This window comes from Oreochromis aureus, linkage group 15 (assembly GCF_013358895.1).
Source record: "Oreochromis aureus strain Israel breed Guangdong linkage group 15, ZZ_aureus, whole genome shotgun sequence".
In the NCBI taxonomy this organism is placed as follows: Eukaryota; Metazoa; Chordata; class Actinopteri; order Cichliformes; family Cichlidae; genus Oreochromis; species Oreochromis aureus.
Genome location: NC_052956.1, coordinates 6,656,907 through 6,674,946, shown reverse-complemented (window position 1 = coordinate 6,674,946; position 18,040 = coordinate 6,656,907). Strand labels below are relative to the sequence as shown.

The window sequence follows — 18,040 nt, the reverse complement described above, 5'->3', positions numbered from 1 at the left end:
TTCTTGGCTTTTACTCACACTAAGAAGGACTAAAGAATGTAAAGACCACATATTCAGTGATAAGCCCACTTTATACATGTATACATTATATTCATAGAAAATGAAAAATTGTGTATGTGAAAAACTTTTTTTTTGTTTGTTTTATGGCTGGTGTAAAGTTTGTCATCTAAATAAAAATGAACTAACATAAACTGCGCTGTATTCTAGTATTTGACGGAATAATTACGTTTAATCCGGTCCTTTGATTTGCTAGCAACACCAAATTAATGTAACATAAATGACGTGTTATTAATTCTTTAGATTAGCACTGTGGTTCTTAAACTGTGTTTTGAGGCCCCCTGGGGCGTAGAGCTTCTGCAGAAAGGCATTCATGAAAGGGAAAATTAAGGTGGAAAAAAACTGTAAATATGAAGTTAAACTAAGCTGGATGAATATGATCGTGTCTTTAGTGTCTTTTTTTTTCCTAAATGGAGAGGACATATAACTTGTACTTTTACTTTGAAAGTGTTTTTTTTTTCTAGACCGGAAGTTTGATATTGTTTACAAATGAATGCTTCCGGTAGGTCCTGCTAGTTAGCGCGTTGGCATGAATATTATTTTGTGTTATGTACCTTACCAGTTTTGATACAAACACTACCACCTGCGTGCTTTTTGCGCCAGCTCGATATAAAGAAAAGTAAGAAAAATGTGCGCGTATTTCGTTTAGTTTGATAAACATTAGCACAGCTCCGTTAGAGAGAGTTAGCTAACAGTTGTGTAGCTCAGCAGATGTTCTGCAGCATGGCTCTGATATACTTCAACAGGTGTTGTAAACGGAGGTAAAGCCAGTCTTTTGAGTTTCGTAAGAAGCTGCAGACTTGTGTTTTGTTTTTGTTTTTTTTTGTGGTAGTTGCAATGTTGTTCTCTGTGATGCCTACTTTACATATTTCTCTGTTTAAAAATCTAAAAGTTTATATCTAAAATTGAACAGACTTGTGTGTTATGATCTTCAGCCGTGTGATATTGTGCCTCGGGTCTAAGCGTTCACAAAACGCGTGTTTACAGAGGATATGTGCTGTTAATGAAGTGCCGTTTAGGAGTCATCATTCAGTATCTGTCAGTCATTACCAACAAGCCAGAGCTCTTCGCCTCAAGCCGCCTGCACAGCGGTTCAGATTTCAGGTAATGAAGAGAAAAATCAAGCTGGCTGCAGAAAGTGTAACCTGGAAATGATACATGGCCTCTCTGTTTTAGGTGACAGCACCGTCCTATCATCATCTGCTCACCGTGTGTGATATGCTGCCAGCCAGCATCTCCTACGGAAGAGACACAACTGCAGTTGCATCAGATGAGGATGATGAGGGTGATGGTGGTGATGAAAATCTGGCAGGAAAGGAGGTCGGAGAAGAGCACAAGGAGCTGAGAGAGATGGTGATGACTTCAGCCCAGACAGGGGCAGTCGGCATGGAGGTCCAGGAAAGTCCTGCAGATACTGAAGCCGCCTCAGTGTCCAGTAAGTTTGACAAACTGCTTGAAACTGTCATACAATACTGATAATCTTTAGTTTAATTGGGGAATAAATTCTCTTTTTTTGTAGGCTTCTTGGTACCACATAATTTGAAATCTGTGTTTTATTTAGCAAAGTGATATTTATCAAATGTGAGCGTGGAAAACAATAGACTAGTAAACACGCCTGCCACGTGTCCTTGCATGATTGAATTTAAATGAAAAAAGGTTTCATAACTGCTTTTTAAAATCTTATGAGGTGACCAAACATAACTTTAAGTTTTTGCCAGAAACTCTTAAGCTTATGGCATAACACGTTTTATTATGTGGTTCTGCCTGAGTCAAAGTCCAGATGCAATTTAGATGACTACTCATACAGTAGTAATAATTTAACGTTAGTAGAACACGATCTTCTATGCCGGCATTCTGCACTTAAGCAACTTAAGCACACTGTAAAGATGTTACAGTGCCAGAAACTTAGTACTCAGTACCAATACCAGTTGTATGATTCTCAGACTTTCAGATTTTGGGTATCATCATTTTGGGTTCTGGTGCTGTGTCTAGCACACTATTTCATGAGCCGTGTCAAATCTGTGGGTAACACTCCATGCCTGTGACTGCATGTCTGTTCTTTTATTTTCATTTGTATATTCAGTTCATGTATATACAGTATGCTAAACCTGTTTGTTTTTTTGACAGCTCCTTCAGGATCAAATGAGAAGAAGACTAGAAGGAAGCTGAGGAGGGAGAGGAAGAAACTGATGAAGAAAACGCTGAAGTCATCTGATACTTCTGAAAACTTATTGTCAGAGCTTCCATTTGCTTTGACCAGCCCAACGACATGGAAAGCACTATGTATGTTCCTAATGTTTTATAATTACTTGAATTAGCAGCATTTTTTTCCCCACTATTAAGAAGCCTTGATGACAAGTCAAACGGGCACCTTGTGGCTAATAAGTGGTCTGTTTTCACTGTCCTGATCCTGTATTATATTTATTTTTATGCAAATCCTTAGTGTGATGTCCAGTTTTTATGTACTGGTGTTGGTGCTGGAGGAACGGAATCAGAAGCAACTTCATATTTTCATAGCTTATATTTTACACCTCCAACTCTATTAGAACTACATAACAAAATAGGATGTGTTTTCGCGATTTGGGACCTTTTAATTGATATTTTTAATTGCAGCTTTCATTTTGCTGTTGTCCATAGTCCCCAGCCAAGAGTCAACTAAGAAAAAGAGAAAGAGAAAGCGAGGAGACAGCGAGGGCCGAGTGGACAGTGAGGACGACGGGGACAAGAAGAAGAAAAAGAAAGAGAGCCAGCGACCCAATTACTTTGTTTCCATCCCCATCACTAACACTCAGGTAAGGAGCTGGAGCAGGTGGAGTTATGCACATTGTAAATACTTTTTATGGAAAGTGTCTCTCCGTAGAACCACAAAATAGAAAGAAAAACCACCCCCAGACATCTTTCCTTTCTTCGTCTATCAGAAGCTGGTTGTTTAAAAAAAAGGGTCTCCTCCAGAAAGTGGATTTACAGAAAGCTCTGAGTTTGTTAACAAGAAAGTGAAGGAAATCAAGGGACAGTTACTATGGTAACGAACTCTTTGAACCTCACCTGGGCCTTGGCAGGTGTTCTTTAACAGACCTCGAGTTTCTCTCAGGCTGATAGCTGTCAGTTTAATTTCCCCTTTCATACAGTCAATATGAAATCACAGTTTAAGGACGTGGCTTTTAACTGACTTCTGCTCTCTGTCTACTGACAGATAAGTTCAGCTGTGAGTGAGGTCCAAGAGGCCGTGCTCCAGCAGGACCCCCGACTGGCCAAAGCTATGATCCCTGTCCCAACCCTTCACATCACGCTTTTAGTCACTCATCTTGCCAATCAGGAGCAAGTAGACCTGTGAGTTGGTGCGCATGCTGACATCCACATCACACACACACACACACACACACACACACACACACACACACACACACACACACACACACACACAGAAGTTCATATGAAATGAAATGATCTTTGCTTCTTTAACTAACTATAATTAGATTGTAGAATGTGAGTGCATGTCATATTTTGGTCATGCTATAGCACAGTAACAGTAAAAAGCAGACATTATATTGTTCATGACAGCAATAAATTATGTTTTAGTAGTTACAACAGGAAGTAAACTTTGCTCTGAATAAGAGTCGCCCTCAAACTGAAGAAGTTCATCATTTAGATACCCATCCTTTTCTTACTGCGACATAATAAAATGACTTCTATCACAAAAGTCTTCTGTTGATCCCACAACAAAATGCTTTTTTACAGCAGCCATTTTGAACTCAGTTGTTACTCATAGCATTAAAAATGGCCTTGAGTAGTAACAGTAAAAAGACGACTATTGTTAATGTTATTAGTTACAGCAGAGCATCTCTCTGTGAGCCTGAAAATGATCATCTAAGTGCTCACAGTGTTGTGGGTTGCTTTTTATATTCCACTTTTCTGGTCTTATTGATCACTCCAGCACTGCGAGCCACATTCACACACACATTGTTGCAGCTCTTTGATCTATTCCTTCAGAGCTTTTTTTTTTTAATAACACACATTGGATGCTACATTATAGGGCTGTTCTGAGGTTCATTATTGTACCTAAGAAGACTCAGTTCAACTCAGGTATACTTAGTGCCAAATTACAACCACAGTCACCTCACAGTGCTTTATATTTTAAGGTAATCAGAAAGATATCAGAAAGAAATCCCTTCGGTATTGCACAACCCTCTATGAGCAAGCACTTGGTGACAGTGGGAAGGAAAAACTCCCTTTTAACAGGAAGGAACCTCCAGCAGACCCAGGCTCAGAGAAGGGGCGGCAAATAAAATGGCCAAAGCTATGCAACAAAAAACTGTTTTACCAAAACAAATTTCTGCCCCTCACTGAGATCATTGTATCACCCAGATTACTGTGTTGGGTCGCTCCTCCTCTTCCATGCGGACAATCCTCAGCAGCTTTTTTTTTTTCTATTTTTTTGCCAAACATGCACACATGCATGGATGTAGCAGGGGTGTACTCAGTGACAGCAGGTGTCGTGTCTTGGGATGTAGGTTGACTAGAACAACATCTAGTTTGTTCTATTGTTTGTTCTATTGTTCTATTTGTTCCGGTTTCTCCATTTTCTTTATTGTTCTCTGAGCATAAAATGCACAGTAATTCTAAAATGCCGAACTTCAATCAAACAGAGTGCTCTCAAACTAGTTTACTGTCAGAATCAAATTTTCTTATTGAATCCCATTTAGCCTCTTTAAAGCTGCACATTATCACAACATCAGCTAAATCTGATAGCTCGCCAAAATCCTGTTGTGGAAGTAAATGTATGGACTAAAGACACGGATGCAGTGTTGGCAGTGACTAATTACCAACATGTCACATTAAGTGTGGCTTGTGTCTTATCTTTTCCTCTCAGCACTTCCGCGACGGTCAGGCTGTACATTTTTTTGGAGCGGCTTGCATGTTTTAGAGTAACCCTTGTATTAGTCAGCTTAAATTGAAAATCACCTCTTTTATGTATCAATTAAAGTGAACAAACACCCCTGGAATGGATTTCATTACATCGTTTTCATCTTAAACTTTCTTTTAATGATCATTTTCGGTTATTTTTTACTCTGTCAGCACATATCTGTCCCAAACATATCAGTAGAAAAATAAAGATTTGAGTGTGAAATTGCTGTTCTTGCATAGCTTAAGAGGCTGATGGAAATATAAAGACAGTCTGTGTTTTTGTGAGCTAACTCTGTGACACTCAGGGACATCGGAGCTGCGTTATGTGATGAAGTGATGCTTAATCCCATCAAGAAGAAGATGCTGTTATTAGTAATCACTAGATTCTCCCATTATGTAATATGACAGGAAGGGAGCGAGAGAGGGGATTAAGTCATGAATGTGTGTGCGTGTTGGTGTGTTGTGCATATTCATGTGTATATTTCCTTTTAGGGCGGCTGCGGTGCTGGCTCAGGTTGAGCCGTCACTGGCTGAGTTGCTGGGTGGGAGGGATCTGGTCTTGCCCTTCTCAGGGATAAGTCATTTCAGGAAGGAGGTGGTGTTTGTCGGACTGGCCTCCGGACAACACAGACACACATTGGACAGCTTGGCAGGTCAGTGGCAAACATTTAGCTTCTTGCTCTTGTGGTCATCCTTCCTCTCTCTGTCTCTTTGGTGTTTAGGTATGAAAGCACTGAGTAACATTTTTATTCTAATTGCTTTTCACGCTTTAGTAGAGGGTGAAATTGTATCATTCAGTGCTAATGTGATATTGTACTTGGCTTGGTGTGCACTTTGGAGGGATGTCTGAAGTTGGAATCAGCTGCTAGTAACTAATAGTGTCTTCTTACATTCCTACATATCAGATCAATTAAAAGTATGCACAGTTGGAGGGTTTTATTTCCTTCTCGAGACACTACAAAGCTTAAAACACCTTAATGCAGGTGGATGCTTGCTGTGGTGGAGCCTTTCTTATGGGTATCAATGATTAGACAACTTCAAGAGAAGGAAGGGCACATTCTTTAAGATGTTTAGAGTCATAAGTCTCTCATTCAGAAGTCATGGAAAGTCTAAGCCTGATGTTTATCTCACAGAGATAACAGAGGAGCTGGTAAGACGAGAATAGTGGATTTCTAAAAATAAATGGCAACCAGTTTGGTAAGAACCTGCAGGTCAAAGTTATACACCGTACAAACAAACGTGTAGAAATGATTAAAGTCATACTCTATGTAGTGCAGAGACTTCCACGTTTTGATTTGTTTTTCAGTGTGAACACGTCCTCATCTGTAATTTAGTCAATTTGATTAAATAAAATGGAAATTTTAGTGTTTTTCCTTTTCTGTTATCACTTTGTGTGTGTGTGTGTGTGTGTGTGTGTGTGTGTGTGTGTGTGTGTGTGTGTGTGTGTGTGTGTGTACATTTGTACGTGTCGACGTTTCGGTTCCTACATTTTTCTTCTTGTGCCTGAATCCACGTGTGTGGGTGCCTTCAGAAGCTTTTGCGTGTTTGTTTTTCTGTTGTGCCTCCGGCAACAACATTAAGCCATTTCTAAGAGGATTCCCACTCCATTGCTCTTGCACCACTAAAACACACACACGTATAATACAGAGTGAATGAGGTGACCTTCACTTAATACGGTCCATTTGCACCCTTAACAGTTAAATTGGAAGTATGCTGTAATTAATGTGTGTATGATACATAAGGTTTTTCGATTGTTTCTAAACTGAACATATAGTGTTTGGGCAGCATTACTTTTTTGTGGGATTTGTAGCCGCTCATGCTGAGATCTGCTGCTGAGAGCCAAAAATGTGCTACATGCTATGGCCAAGCAAAGGCAAATCCCAGAAAGAATTCAGTGTCAGGGTTTGGTGTAATTCAGCAATACAGAAGCTGTTTTGTTTTAGACAGAGCTACAAGGGCAACGTTTCTACATATTATTACTTTTGATATCAGAGTTTGAGGGGGATTTTATTTTATCTAAGTCTCAAAAACAGTGAATCAGACAGCGATGGGTTTCGGGCATGGCAATTATTAGCTGGGGCTAACTTGCCAGAGCTGGTGATTTGGGACAAGGTTTATCTAACTTAAAAGGGGTGGGATGAAATGCTGATATCACTATATAGTGTATCACATCCTGTTATGATACAATTATCAGTAAGCTGGCACCAGATATCAATCTTCTTAGTGAAACTTGAAGCTGTTTGAAGCAGAGAACAATACCAGGTAATACTAAATGGCGGACAGTGGGGAATGCTAACTGGAGAGCTGATAACACTTGCATTAAAATTGAATGGTATTGATGGACGTTGAGACCAAAATGCAGGGAATAAATTCATATTTCGCACTTTAATGCAGCTTTTTTTAATCTTTTGGTTGCATGGATGCCATGAATCTTTCAAAGCAGCGTGCCAGGTATCTCAGAATCGCTGTGTTGCGATGCTGTTTGGATGATGTTACGTTCGTGCTGGTGTTTTGCTCTTTCCTCTGCTCTCTGCTTCGTCGTGTACGTCTCCTGTGCTCCTCCGGGCGAAACGGAAACGCAGACAGAGGAGAGAAAGTGACAGATGAGGTTCAAAGGAAATGCTGATGTTTCTTTGGCTGGGAAGCTTTTACTGCACTAATGTTAATGTATGTAAAAGCTTTGCTTGGACGGGTGTATTGAATTTTGTTTAATGAATAGTTGTGCGACACCTCCCCACTCCCCTTCCCAGCATAGCACCACCAGGACCTGTTCCAGGACCTCCTGATTAAGACATTAATGCCGGGGCTTTTCTCATCTGGTTATCAAAACAAGCAGGAGAATTTGAGAGTGTGGAGGACTCTGGGGGACGAGTTGCAGGCAAGTGGAAGGATAATGTAAAAGGGCTGATATGAAAGTCATAGATCTTTGCATATTAAACAAGTTAAAGGTGTAGAGTTACATTTTATGGGATGAATGGAATGTAATGGCACCCCCACCGCCTGTGAATGTCGGAGTTTGTAGGGCTTTTCTCATTAGTAGTAACATTAGAGATTTTTGTGTTGAAACCTTAAAGTTTTCATGTAGACTGAAGCTTCTTTTAAGGCCCTGCTTATGAAGCATTTAGATAAGGTGGGATTTAACAAGCAGCATTCATAAAGAAGGGCTCCAGTTGTTATTTTTGTGGAAAATTACTCTGTAGGAACAGAAGATCTACAAATCAAACGTCCTTATGGGAAGTGCTACAAGCAAAGGAAATATAAGGCAGGAAGTCAGGCCCTCTCGTCATCTTGTCTGTACTTTCCACCACTGGTATTGATTATATACTAACCTTTCTCTCCCTGTAGAGCTCCTCATCTAAAAATACCTCTGTAGTCTGACTCTAAACACTGTTTGTCTGTATATTTGTCCTTGCAGGCTTGTCTGTGTGTTTACGCCTTTGTTCACTTATCTATCTTTATCTCAGTAGCTAAATGATATTTGGGCTAAAAGCTTTTTTTCCCCACATCATCTGACACACATTCTCAGCCGTCTGTGGCCGCTCCATTTGTGTACTCTGTTATAGCAGTAAAAAAAAATCTATAATAGGGAGTCGAGATGCTTGAGCGGAATAAATGGAGTTACGTTATTGTGCATTTGAATCCACGTCATATTCTCTAAGGTTGCCATCCTTCCTTTTAGTTTATTAAATGTGCTTATTTTGGTTTGCTGTGAAAATGTGCTGAATTTTTTAATGTGCTTATTTTCAGTATTTAATTGAATGATTCACTTGGTGAAAGTTTATATTAAAAATAAATGTGCGCACGTCTGTTGCAGAGTTGTTGCGGAGCCGTTTTGAGGAGCAGGGGCTTCTGCAAGGAGACTGCCGAGGGTTTGAACCCCACCTCACCATTATGAAGCTGTCCAGAGCTTCAAAACTCCGATCTCAGGTTTGCGTTGTTTTTAATAAAAAGCTGCCTTTAACTACACCATCTGCCCTGTTGCTTCTCCCTCCCCTTCCCCTCAGCAGCTGTTAAAATGTTTCAGCCGTAGGTAAATGTCACATTATGGCTCCAGCAAAAACTGATAATGGGCATTAGAATTAATAACTAAGAAGAAAATTGAATTTATATCACTTTAGAGTTGGTGATGAGGAAAGAAGAAGAATTATAGCATCTATCTTGTTCCCTCTGACACTTTATCTTACTTTATCCTTCCTGGTGCCTGCCGGGCGGCGTACTTGTCTTCTTCCTGTCAGTGTGTGTGTGTGTGTGTGTGTGTGTGTGTGTGTGCGTGTGCGTGCACAAATTTCACTTTGTTTATCGCAACCTGTGACTAATACGACTCATTTCTCCTTTGTCTCTCTCAGGGTATAAAGCGTGTGGACCCGGCCCTTTACTCCAACTACACTGACAAGTAGGTACTTTGTTTCTCATACAATGAAAAATTCATAATCTGCACAGCACATTATAAGGTTTGGACTTCTTGTGCACTGGGCCATTGTATGACTCAAACAGCTGCTATAGATGACACGGTGCTTGAACATTATGGCATCTCGTAATGTTTTGACTCTTTTTTTGTAGTTTTTAAGATGCAAATTTACACAGAAACCTAGTATGCCTTGTATTTAAAGCCATCTCCCAGGTGCAAAATACATTTGACATCTGATCACTCCAGCATGAGAATAGCGCAGGTAATAATCCTTTGAATTCCCAGCTTACGAGTGCTCATCTTCTCTCTCCTACCTGCTGCGTGTGAAAAAGGCTTAAATTTGGCTGTCACCCCCGCTGCTCTTTCCCATCAAGCAGCTATATGACTGACAGCTGCCTTTATTATCTGCTGGAGGCCTCAGTGCTCGCTGCGTCTTTATCTTCTGTCATTGTGACTGTTTTTCATTTCATCACCGCAGATTTTTTGGAGATCAGACGGTTGAGCGGGTGGATCTTTGTTCTATGTTGAAGAAGAAGCAGCAAGATGGATATTACCACACTGAAACGTCACTACAGCTTGGTTAGTAAACACACAAACTCACACAGTTATTTTTGAGCCCTGTTTTGTTGCGTCAGAGGCAAAACTGAACCACCAGAGGGCGCTGTCAGCTCACATGAGAGTCTCAATAATTTGGTTTTCTGTGGGAGCTGTGGGTAAAATGTGCTCACAGCAACAACAGTTTGGCTTAATATTTTTGTAATTTGGTTTTCTGTGGGAGAGGTGAACTAGAGCTTAGTTTTGTTATTCATTAGAATGAGGATTTGGTGGTTTTGCTGATTTTATCTGCCAGTATGACTGCAGTTTTTTCATTTTCTTGCTACTTGCTGTTGTTGTTGGTGGTTTGATCGGTTTTCTTTTTTATTCTAAGGGGATTTGTGTAACACCATCAAACTTCAAGTACTTAGCAGAACTTAAAAGAGAGGCACAGTGGTCTAATCAAACACAGCAGTGTTACACAAGAGAGCTAATTTCCATTTTAGCCATTACCACCCAGCTGTGTATTAATGCCTGCCGGGTCTTTGAAAACTTGGCGGCGGTAGAGAATAATGACTCAAATTATCTCTAAATGTAAGAAGTACTGAAAGGTTTCTGCTTTAAAAAGTTAAACAGTTTCATTACTGTGAGTGAAACATGTAAAAATGTGAGTGTGCGAAACATGGAGGGAAATGGCTCATGCTTTTAGTTCGGTTTGATCGAGTAGAATAATTCTTGTGCCCGTGCAGCTCCTTTCTCATTGATGTCGTGCTGTTTATTACTCTGTAGCCAGACATGATTTGAGACGGCACTGTCGACTTGGGATGCTGCCAGACTGTCAGTACGTTTGTGCTCTTCTTGTCTAGCAGCTACCGGGAGCCGACAGGGAATTCTGTTTAGAGGAAAACGTGTCTTTTAAAGGATTACTTCCATCAGTTTTGTCTGTCTGGGGATAAAACAAATTGCCGTGATTAGTTTGTGAGCGGCCACTTCTTGTCATCCGTCATTGAAAAACAATAGACCGATAGTCCTCACATGATGAGATGAGATTGGAGACATTTTGTTATTAAAAAATGCAACAAAAAATTATTGTAATCATTTAATCTGCTTTTAGAAACAAAATGAAAATGTGCCCCTCGGCTCTGAAATACCAACAAAGCAACATGCTGTACTTAGATTAGAGGCACAAATGCTTCTCTCAGGGTCATTTATGGTGCTTTTCATAAAACATCCATCATGTAGTTTTAAGCTGTGACTGATTAGTGTTTCAATCTGCCAACAAAGAAGTCTTAACTTGAGAAACTCTGCTGATCTAATTAATGTGGTCTGTGGTTCAATGAAAATCACTTCTCTGATGATCCAAACGCCCCAGGGCAACAAACAAGCATCTTTTTTTAAAATGCCAGATTTAGTGAAAGGAAACTTCTTTTCAGAGCCCCTCATAAAATGTAGAAACAGTTTGTGTGATAATTAAAAAACAAAATAAATATTCAGTTAGTTTCACAGTGGGATGGAAACACTGAGTGACTTGTTTCTCTGCATTGGCCACATGTTTTTCTATTATGAGTAGAATTCACCGAGGAGCCACACCAATGGTATCACAGTATTTAACGCCCTACATGACGGGTCACCTGTGATGCTTCAGAATATCTGTGAGTAAATGTGAAAGTTACCCCAAGAAAGCTGGAGGAAAAGATCAATGAAATGCTGAATTTAATGACTGATGACCCTCTTTTCAAATGACATTGAGTTGATTAAATTAGCAAATGCTGGATGCAGCTTGCAGCTTGCAGTATAAAATATGGTTTGAGTGCTGGGTAAGAACATAAACTACCCTGCTGTCACCCACTTGTTTGTGAAGTTCTGTTTTGAAGCTTTTAGATGTTTTCACTAAAACCCGATGCGATGAGAAGAGGCAGGTCTGAGTGTGAAAGCGCATGCTCTTTGGCTAACGACTTGTCAATCACAAGTTCTTATTTTGTGATTGGGCAAACCCAAAATAATCCTCTCTTAACACAGTATGACCAGAATTTACAAAATCTTAAAAAATGACCCGACGAACCCGAAATGAGTGACTGAGCCGATAAACTCATCAGGAAAGTGTTTACAGAAGCCGTTTTCCTGACTCCTATAGGTACAGAAGGCTTTTTGCAACCACGCGAATCAGCCCCCAGTGGCCATTAAATATAATGCACAGTTTTAACACACTTCTGCCTTGGTTTCCCCCCGACATTACATCCATGTTTTAAGTGTAGCAGAAAACCTAAACAGTCATTAAAGAGCAGATAAAAGCATCAAAATTTGGGGTCAGAACCAGATGCCATCAAGTAAAACAGGTCTGAAGTACTGAAGGAAGATTCGTGGTGAATTTCATCTTCGTCTTTCAGATGAAAGGATCCACTGAATAGCTCATTTCTCTTGGCTTCAAAGTAGCTCCATAATTATTATATTCATAATGTTGTTACCAGTAACCCTTTCCTTTACAGTATTTACTTCAGTAGAAATATTTGTGTTTTTATGACTCAGTCTCAGTCATGAGTCTGAAATAAAGTTTGGCTCTGAAAAGTGACATAATTTTTAGTTAGGGTATTTTGCAGAAAGCTTTCACAAGAAAAAGCACTCCGATATGTCGTCACACCAAAATTTGTCCTACCCTTAGTTACCATGGAGTTAACCGGAGTTGTGTATACCTCAGTCTCACACACACAAGCACTTCCTAAGTCTCGCTGTCAAGTATCTGCAGTAATAGCTGTGTATGCGTGAGTGTGTGAGAGAGAGAGAGAGAGAGCTGTCAGTGTAACTAGGCTGTCACAATGTTTTGTGGATCACTGGGCTGTCTGTGAGAGACAAAGAGCGACTGTGTGTGTGTGTGTGTGTGTGTGTGTGTGTGTGGGAGTGAGAAACGGTCGAGGGGAGGGGGGTGTTTACCTCACACTTCACATCATCAAAAAGCTTGTGTTTTTTGTCAAGTGTTTTTCCAAAACAGCGCTTATTTAAAATGTATGAAAATAGGGGGAAAATATTGCATCCATTGCTCTGATGTTACCATGCAGCTTCCTCACTGAATGTTACAGTGAGGAGAGTTTAAATATGATGTGATACTGCTCGCTGTGTGTGAGCAAAGTGCTAGGAAAGGCAGGATTTAAGTGGATGAGTCCCTCAAGCTTAGAGGTTACATAAGCTTTAAACCGAGACAATGTAAACTTTAAGAGAAAAACAAAATCGTCCTCGTACAAACTAAGAAGAACTACAATAACTCAGCTGAAGCTGTAGTGATGTTTTGTATTGTACAAAGTGTTGCGGTCTCACTGCCGCCATTCAACAAGCCTTTAATAATGAAAATAGTGACCTACAAACAACTGCAACAAAAAGAGATGGGAGCCCCGGCTAAAACACGCAGGAGAAGACTATGAACCAACCTCAGAGCGGGCTGGCAGATTCAGGCTTCTCCCCTAAACTAGCTTTAGTCCACCAGGAGTGCTGGTGACTCCCCATACAACTAACACTTAATACACAAACTGTAAAAGCCACATAAAGATAAAGCCAGTGCTGATGGAGGTGAGGGAGGAGGAAATTGGGACCAAGACGCCAGATGCTGACCACCATGCTCGGCCTTCTCTGGGTTTTAAAGGATGGAAACCAACTTTGTGAACACAGTAACTCAAGAACGAGGCACCTTAGGGTTTTGAAATTGATGCCATAGGTGCACCTACTAAAAACCTCTGACGAGTTTGAATCTCACTTACCTCGATGTCAAGAACAATTCCAGAGGATTTCTGAAAATGTTGTAAATGCAATAACTCAAGAAGGAAGTCATCTAGGATTTTCAAATTGATACCATAGTTGCAGCTATCAGGGGGCTGAGGGGTAGCACTGGTGTCTGTCAGTATTCTTTTTAATATGTTCTGTATTTGTGACAGCTGTTAACGTCATCACCTAACTAAACACCCTAACTCGTGGAGGAAAACCCACTTTATGACTCAGAATTCACTAATTGGAATCTTACGTGCAGACAGAACAATGCTGACCATAATCACAGCTTCACCAACATGAGACAGAAATCTGACATGAGACCTGAGCATATTTTTAGATCGCTATAACTGGGCTACTTGTTGCAACACTGAGAGCAAGATGAGAGTCTGTACCGCAAAAGTCCTCTCCTCTGAGCCATCGATAGTGTTTGATTTAATTCCGTAGCAAACCAGGATGGATGGATGCCCTCCAAAGCACACTGTGGTTTTTTATGTTTAGAAACAGAGTTTCTTCATTTTCCCACAAACCACTCAAACTTTTCCATTCTGCTGCCAGCCATGCTACAACAGCAGCATTAATAGCAGAAATGTTGTGTATGATGGATCTAGTTATACCAGCGCACAACAATGGCAGAATTGAAGCAGTTAAGAAAAACAAACTATTCATCTTCTCAAACACCTGTGGTTTAAGAGTGACCGGCATCCGCACGAACACTTGAAATCTCTACAGCCAAGAACACATGATGAGCAGCATGTGTCATCACTCTCTCTGTAGGAGAGCAATTATTCAGCCAGCACACCTGCTGCTGTCTTATGGCTCAATGGAGACGACAATGCAGCGGGAATAGACTTGGCACTTCAACCGTATTTCAAATGGGAAATCGCTAATAACGTGGCTAATTTAAAGTAGAGCTTTATCGCATACTATTAGTTTTCATTAAGGCCTCGTACTTGAGTTGCTTACAAAATATTGCATGAAATATCATAATGTGTTGCAGGTGATAGCAGTAGTTTGGTGTCTATTGCTTTGATTATAGCGTCCGATGAACTGGTCGGGCGTGTTCTCCTCTACATCCGTGTTTCTCACGGGATCACGTCAAGGGTCAGCGAAGCATCTGACTAATACATACAGCAGGGGAAATGATTATTTGATACCCTGCTGAATTTGAAAGTTTGCTCATTTACAAAGAGATGAACAGTCTCAGTTTAATTTTAATGGAAAGACTCCAGAAAAAACACATAAAGGTTATGAACTGATTGGTAAAAAAAATAAAATCCAGAATTATTCAGGCTCTCATTCTGTGTTTTTTTTCCAGTGGGGCACAGTGGTCAGAGTCTGTATGTGTATATCTTAATCCCATAATCCACACTACAACATAATCCACTACAGAGCTCATTGAATGTAATCTAAAAGGGCATCTTTTTATGGTTGAGGAAGCAAGACTGTACAGAGTGCAAGAACAAAGGGTGACGGGGGGGATTTTTGTTGCCTGTTGTAATGTTCTTAAGTTGTATACTTTTATGTTTTCAGTAGAGATCAGTTTGGCGTGGCGGTTACAGTTTAATAGTACAGGTCCTGAAGCAAGCAGGGATTTCATGCAACAGGGAGCAACTGGTTTGTGTTTGCAGTGTTGCCAAAGAAGCTGATAGTGCCTAACATACACAGCAAAGTGAAGTGCAAACACTGAGCTCACGTCACATAGTTAAAAATAAGAAAAACTATGTTATTTGCTTTTACCTCACCTGCACATGAAAACATCATTTCATCAATCAGTACAGGAAATAGTTAAAAAATACTATGTAGAGTTTGTGTTACAGATGTAATATAAAACAAACGGTCTGATTTTACAAAAATCAGACATGTTTATCTGACTTATTTTGTTCTGTGGTGGCCAGAGAATAAATGGAAAAGCTGTTTGTGCACTTTTGTTTGGACAGGTGGCAAAAGTTTAGCACGAAGACGCCAAAAAACACTTGAGTCTCTTCTCGTTCTCTTTCCACTCGCTGGCCTGTTGGAATGTGACATAAATTTAAGCCACGGAGACAAAACAATTAAAGAAGTCTGTGTGCATGTGTTGAAAAGTGTCCTCATCACTCGTCATGTCACTACAAAATGTGCCTGGAACATTTAAACTGTTATACTTATCCTGATTTTTTTTTTAACCCCCCCTAGAAGTAGAACAGTTTCCCATTAGTATGTAGTTACAGCCAATGGAAATCGAGCCTATAAAAGCATCCTTAGTGTATTATTTCCAGTCTGTGTCTGTGGAGGTAGAATAATAGGTCTAGGTCAAGTCGGGACCTTTTGATATTTACAGTATTCACACCTACAGCTTTATGTACAGACACCCAAATAACTGGGTGTAAATGCTTATTAACAGGCACGCACAGACTAGAAGTGCTCAGCAGCACTGTGGGACTGCGTGCACATGGACTCAAGAAGGTGCTTTGTTGCTCTCTGACCCTTTGGTATTTTGTTAAGATAAGGTTACTCACTTCTGTACAGACTGTGCTGCATGTTTTTTTTTTCTTCTATGAAGTAACTCTTTGGCAATGCTCGTTTTCCACTCAGCAGCTACACAGACTGATGACGCAGTTTTGTTAATTTGAGTGTAAGTGAGCTAATTTCTCTCTGGAGAAATATTGAATCAGGGGTTTACAATATTTAAAGGATGAAAATTGAGCTGTAAAAAGTTTAACAGTATACAGGGACCCCTGATGTTTTGAGCATTTAAGAGTTTTGTAAAAAAAAATGGGGACATAATCGATGGTTTCATTGGATGGATTATTATTTTTTTTTTTTTACTCCTCTGGTTTGTAGAGGCCACAACGACGGGTAGGTCCGCTGAATCTTATCTGTCTTGCGTTTGTTGAAAGACACATGCCAGACATTCGAGTGCAGGGACCATGGAAAAATGCTTGTAAAAATTTTGAATTACTTTGGTAATAGTTCATTGTTTGTTGGCACTCAGCAGATAATTTAGATTTTCTCCCCTTCTTTCTCATTTTTTGTTACAAGACGCGTTTTTATGGCTGTCGCTACTGCTTTAAAAGCAGTGATCAGTGTCCTCTTTCGGCTGGAATTATGGGTGCACTAGGGAAATAAAACAGTAAAAACAAACGAGCCTTAATTATACTAAAGGCTCTCACTGTTAATGCTTAAGGCTTCCCGTGTGGTAATATTGGCACATCCGCCTGGCTCTGTTTCTAATAATTGATTTAATTTAATATAGACTACCTCTCTTCCTGTACACTCCTCCTCCTCTGTAATTCCTTGTAAGAAGGGAAGATATGAGTGTCTGTTATACTGGAGCATCTGTGTAAGGCCTTCGATTTAGTGCTATATAGCGCCATCTCATAAAACAGAGGTATTGCCAATTTTAGTGTGACCAGCATAATTTATACTTAAGTAACTCTGGATGTGCTTACAAGGGAGGAAAACATAATTGTACAAAAATAAAAATGTAAACAATTTTCATGTAATCATAAATGTTTTGGCCAGTTTCTCCTTCATTTTTTTTTCTTCTTGTGCACCTTTCACTGCTTTCAGAGCCACTTTTAAATCGCTACCTGGAAATCTTTTTATAACTACTTGCATGAACATTTCTAGAGTACACTTTAGGATCCTTTCACACCTGCAGTTTTTAGTCCCTTTCAAATTGAGCTCTGGTTTATTTGAGCAGATGTGAACACTCGGGTGCTGACCAAAAGAACAGCACCAAGACCACGTATTCCAATCAACTCCAGAGCAGTTTGTTTATGGTATAAAGGCAATGCAACCTTAATCCAAAACAGCTACCAGGTGTTTGTTGCAAGACTGAGCTAAGAAAAACTTTCCTCAGCCGTGTGTCCTTTGTATTCTGTGCTGTGGCAAGGGACTATAGTACACTATAATTTAAGTATACACAGTATACTTCTTCAGTAGTACAGAACTTAGCATCTTCTTCCTCTTTTTATTTTTGTTGCTCCCGCCTCAGACACATCTGGCCAATAAGCCGATTGAACATTCACACATTGTTTGTAGTGACACATTTAGGTTCACATGGAGGTCACTTGGAATTTTCTCTGTGAAAGAAACCAAGTCACGGGGAAAAGCTACAAGTTTCCAAACTTATCAACTAACTCGGACCAGAGTAAACGAACTATTGGTGTGAAACTTCTCCTTCAAGCTGACCAGATTTTTGTGTGGTAAAGTGGGTCTCTGGCTTTGACCCAGCATGTTTCAGTTGAAGTCCACAGTTCAATCGCAGTCAATCCAGTGACACCAGGTTGTACCACAATTTAAGTTGTGCACTGTGAGTTTGTTCCCCAGGATGAAAATGTCTTGAAGCATGTAAACCTTGCAGTGAGAACCTAGAAGAATACCATCGACTCGCCAGATTTA

At 40.1% G+C, this 18,040-nt stretch overlaps 1 protein-coding gene across 7 annotated transcripts in view; it reads left to right on the top strand.

Moving 5' to 3' along the window:
- The first annotated feature begins 530 nt into the window (after window positions 1–530).
- LOC116332234 (A-kinase anchor protein 7) overlaps window positions 531–18,040 on the top strand; it is a 46,131-nt gene continuing 28,621 nt past the window's right edge. For 2 of the 7 annotated variants that reach the window (XM_039598853.1, XM_039598854.1), the window contains exons 1-10: window positions 531–818; window positions 993–1,161; window positions 1,234–1,492; window positions 2,185–2,340; window positions 2,695–2,849; window positions 3,251–3,387; window positions 5,455–5,615; window positions 8,777–8,889; window positions 9,309–9,355; window positions 9,849–9,949. In XM_039598853.1, the coding sequence (XP_039454787.1) occupies window positions 769–818; window positions 993–1,161; window positions 1,234–1,492; window positions 2,185–2,340; window positions 2,695–2,849; window positions 3,251–3,387; window positions 5,455–5,615; window positions 8,777–8,889; window positions 9,309–9,355; window positions 9,849–9,949 (1,348 nt within the window). In that variant the 5' untranslated portion in view covers window positions 531–768. The remainder of the gene's footprint in view (window positions 819–992; window positions 1,162–1,233; window positions 1,493–2,184; window positions 2,341–2,694; window positions 2,850–3,250; window positions 3,388–5,454; window positions 5,616–8,776; window positions 8,890–9,308; window positions 9,356–9,848; window positions 9,950–18,040) is intronic. The other 5 variants (XM_039598855.1, XM_039598856.1, XM_031755100.2 and 2 more) reach the window with 5 other exon arrangements.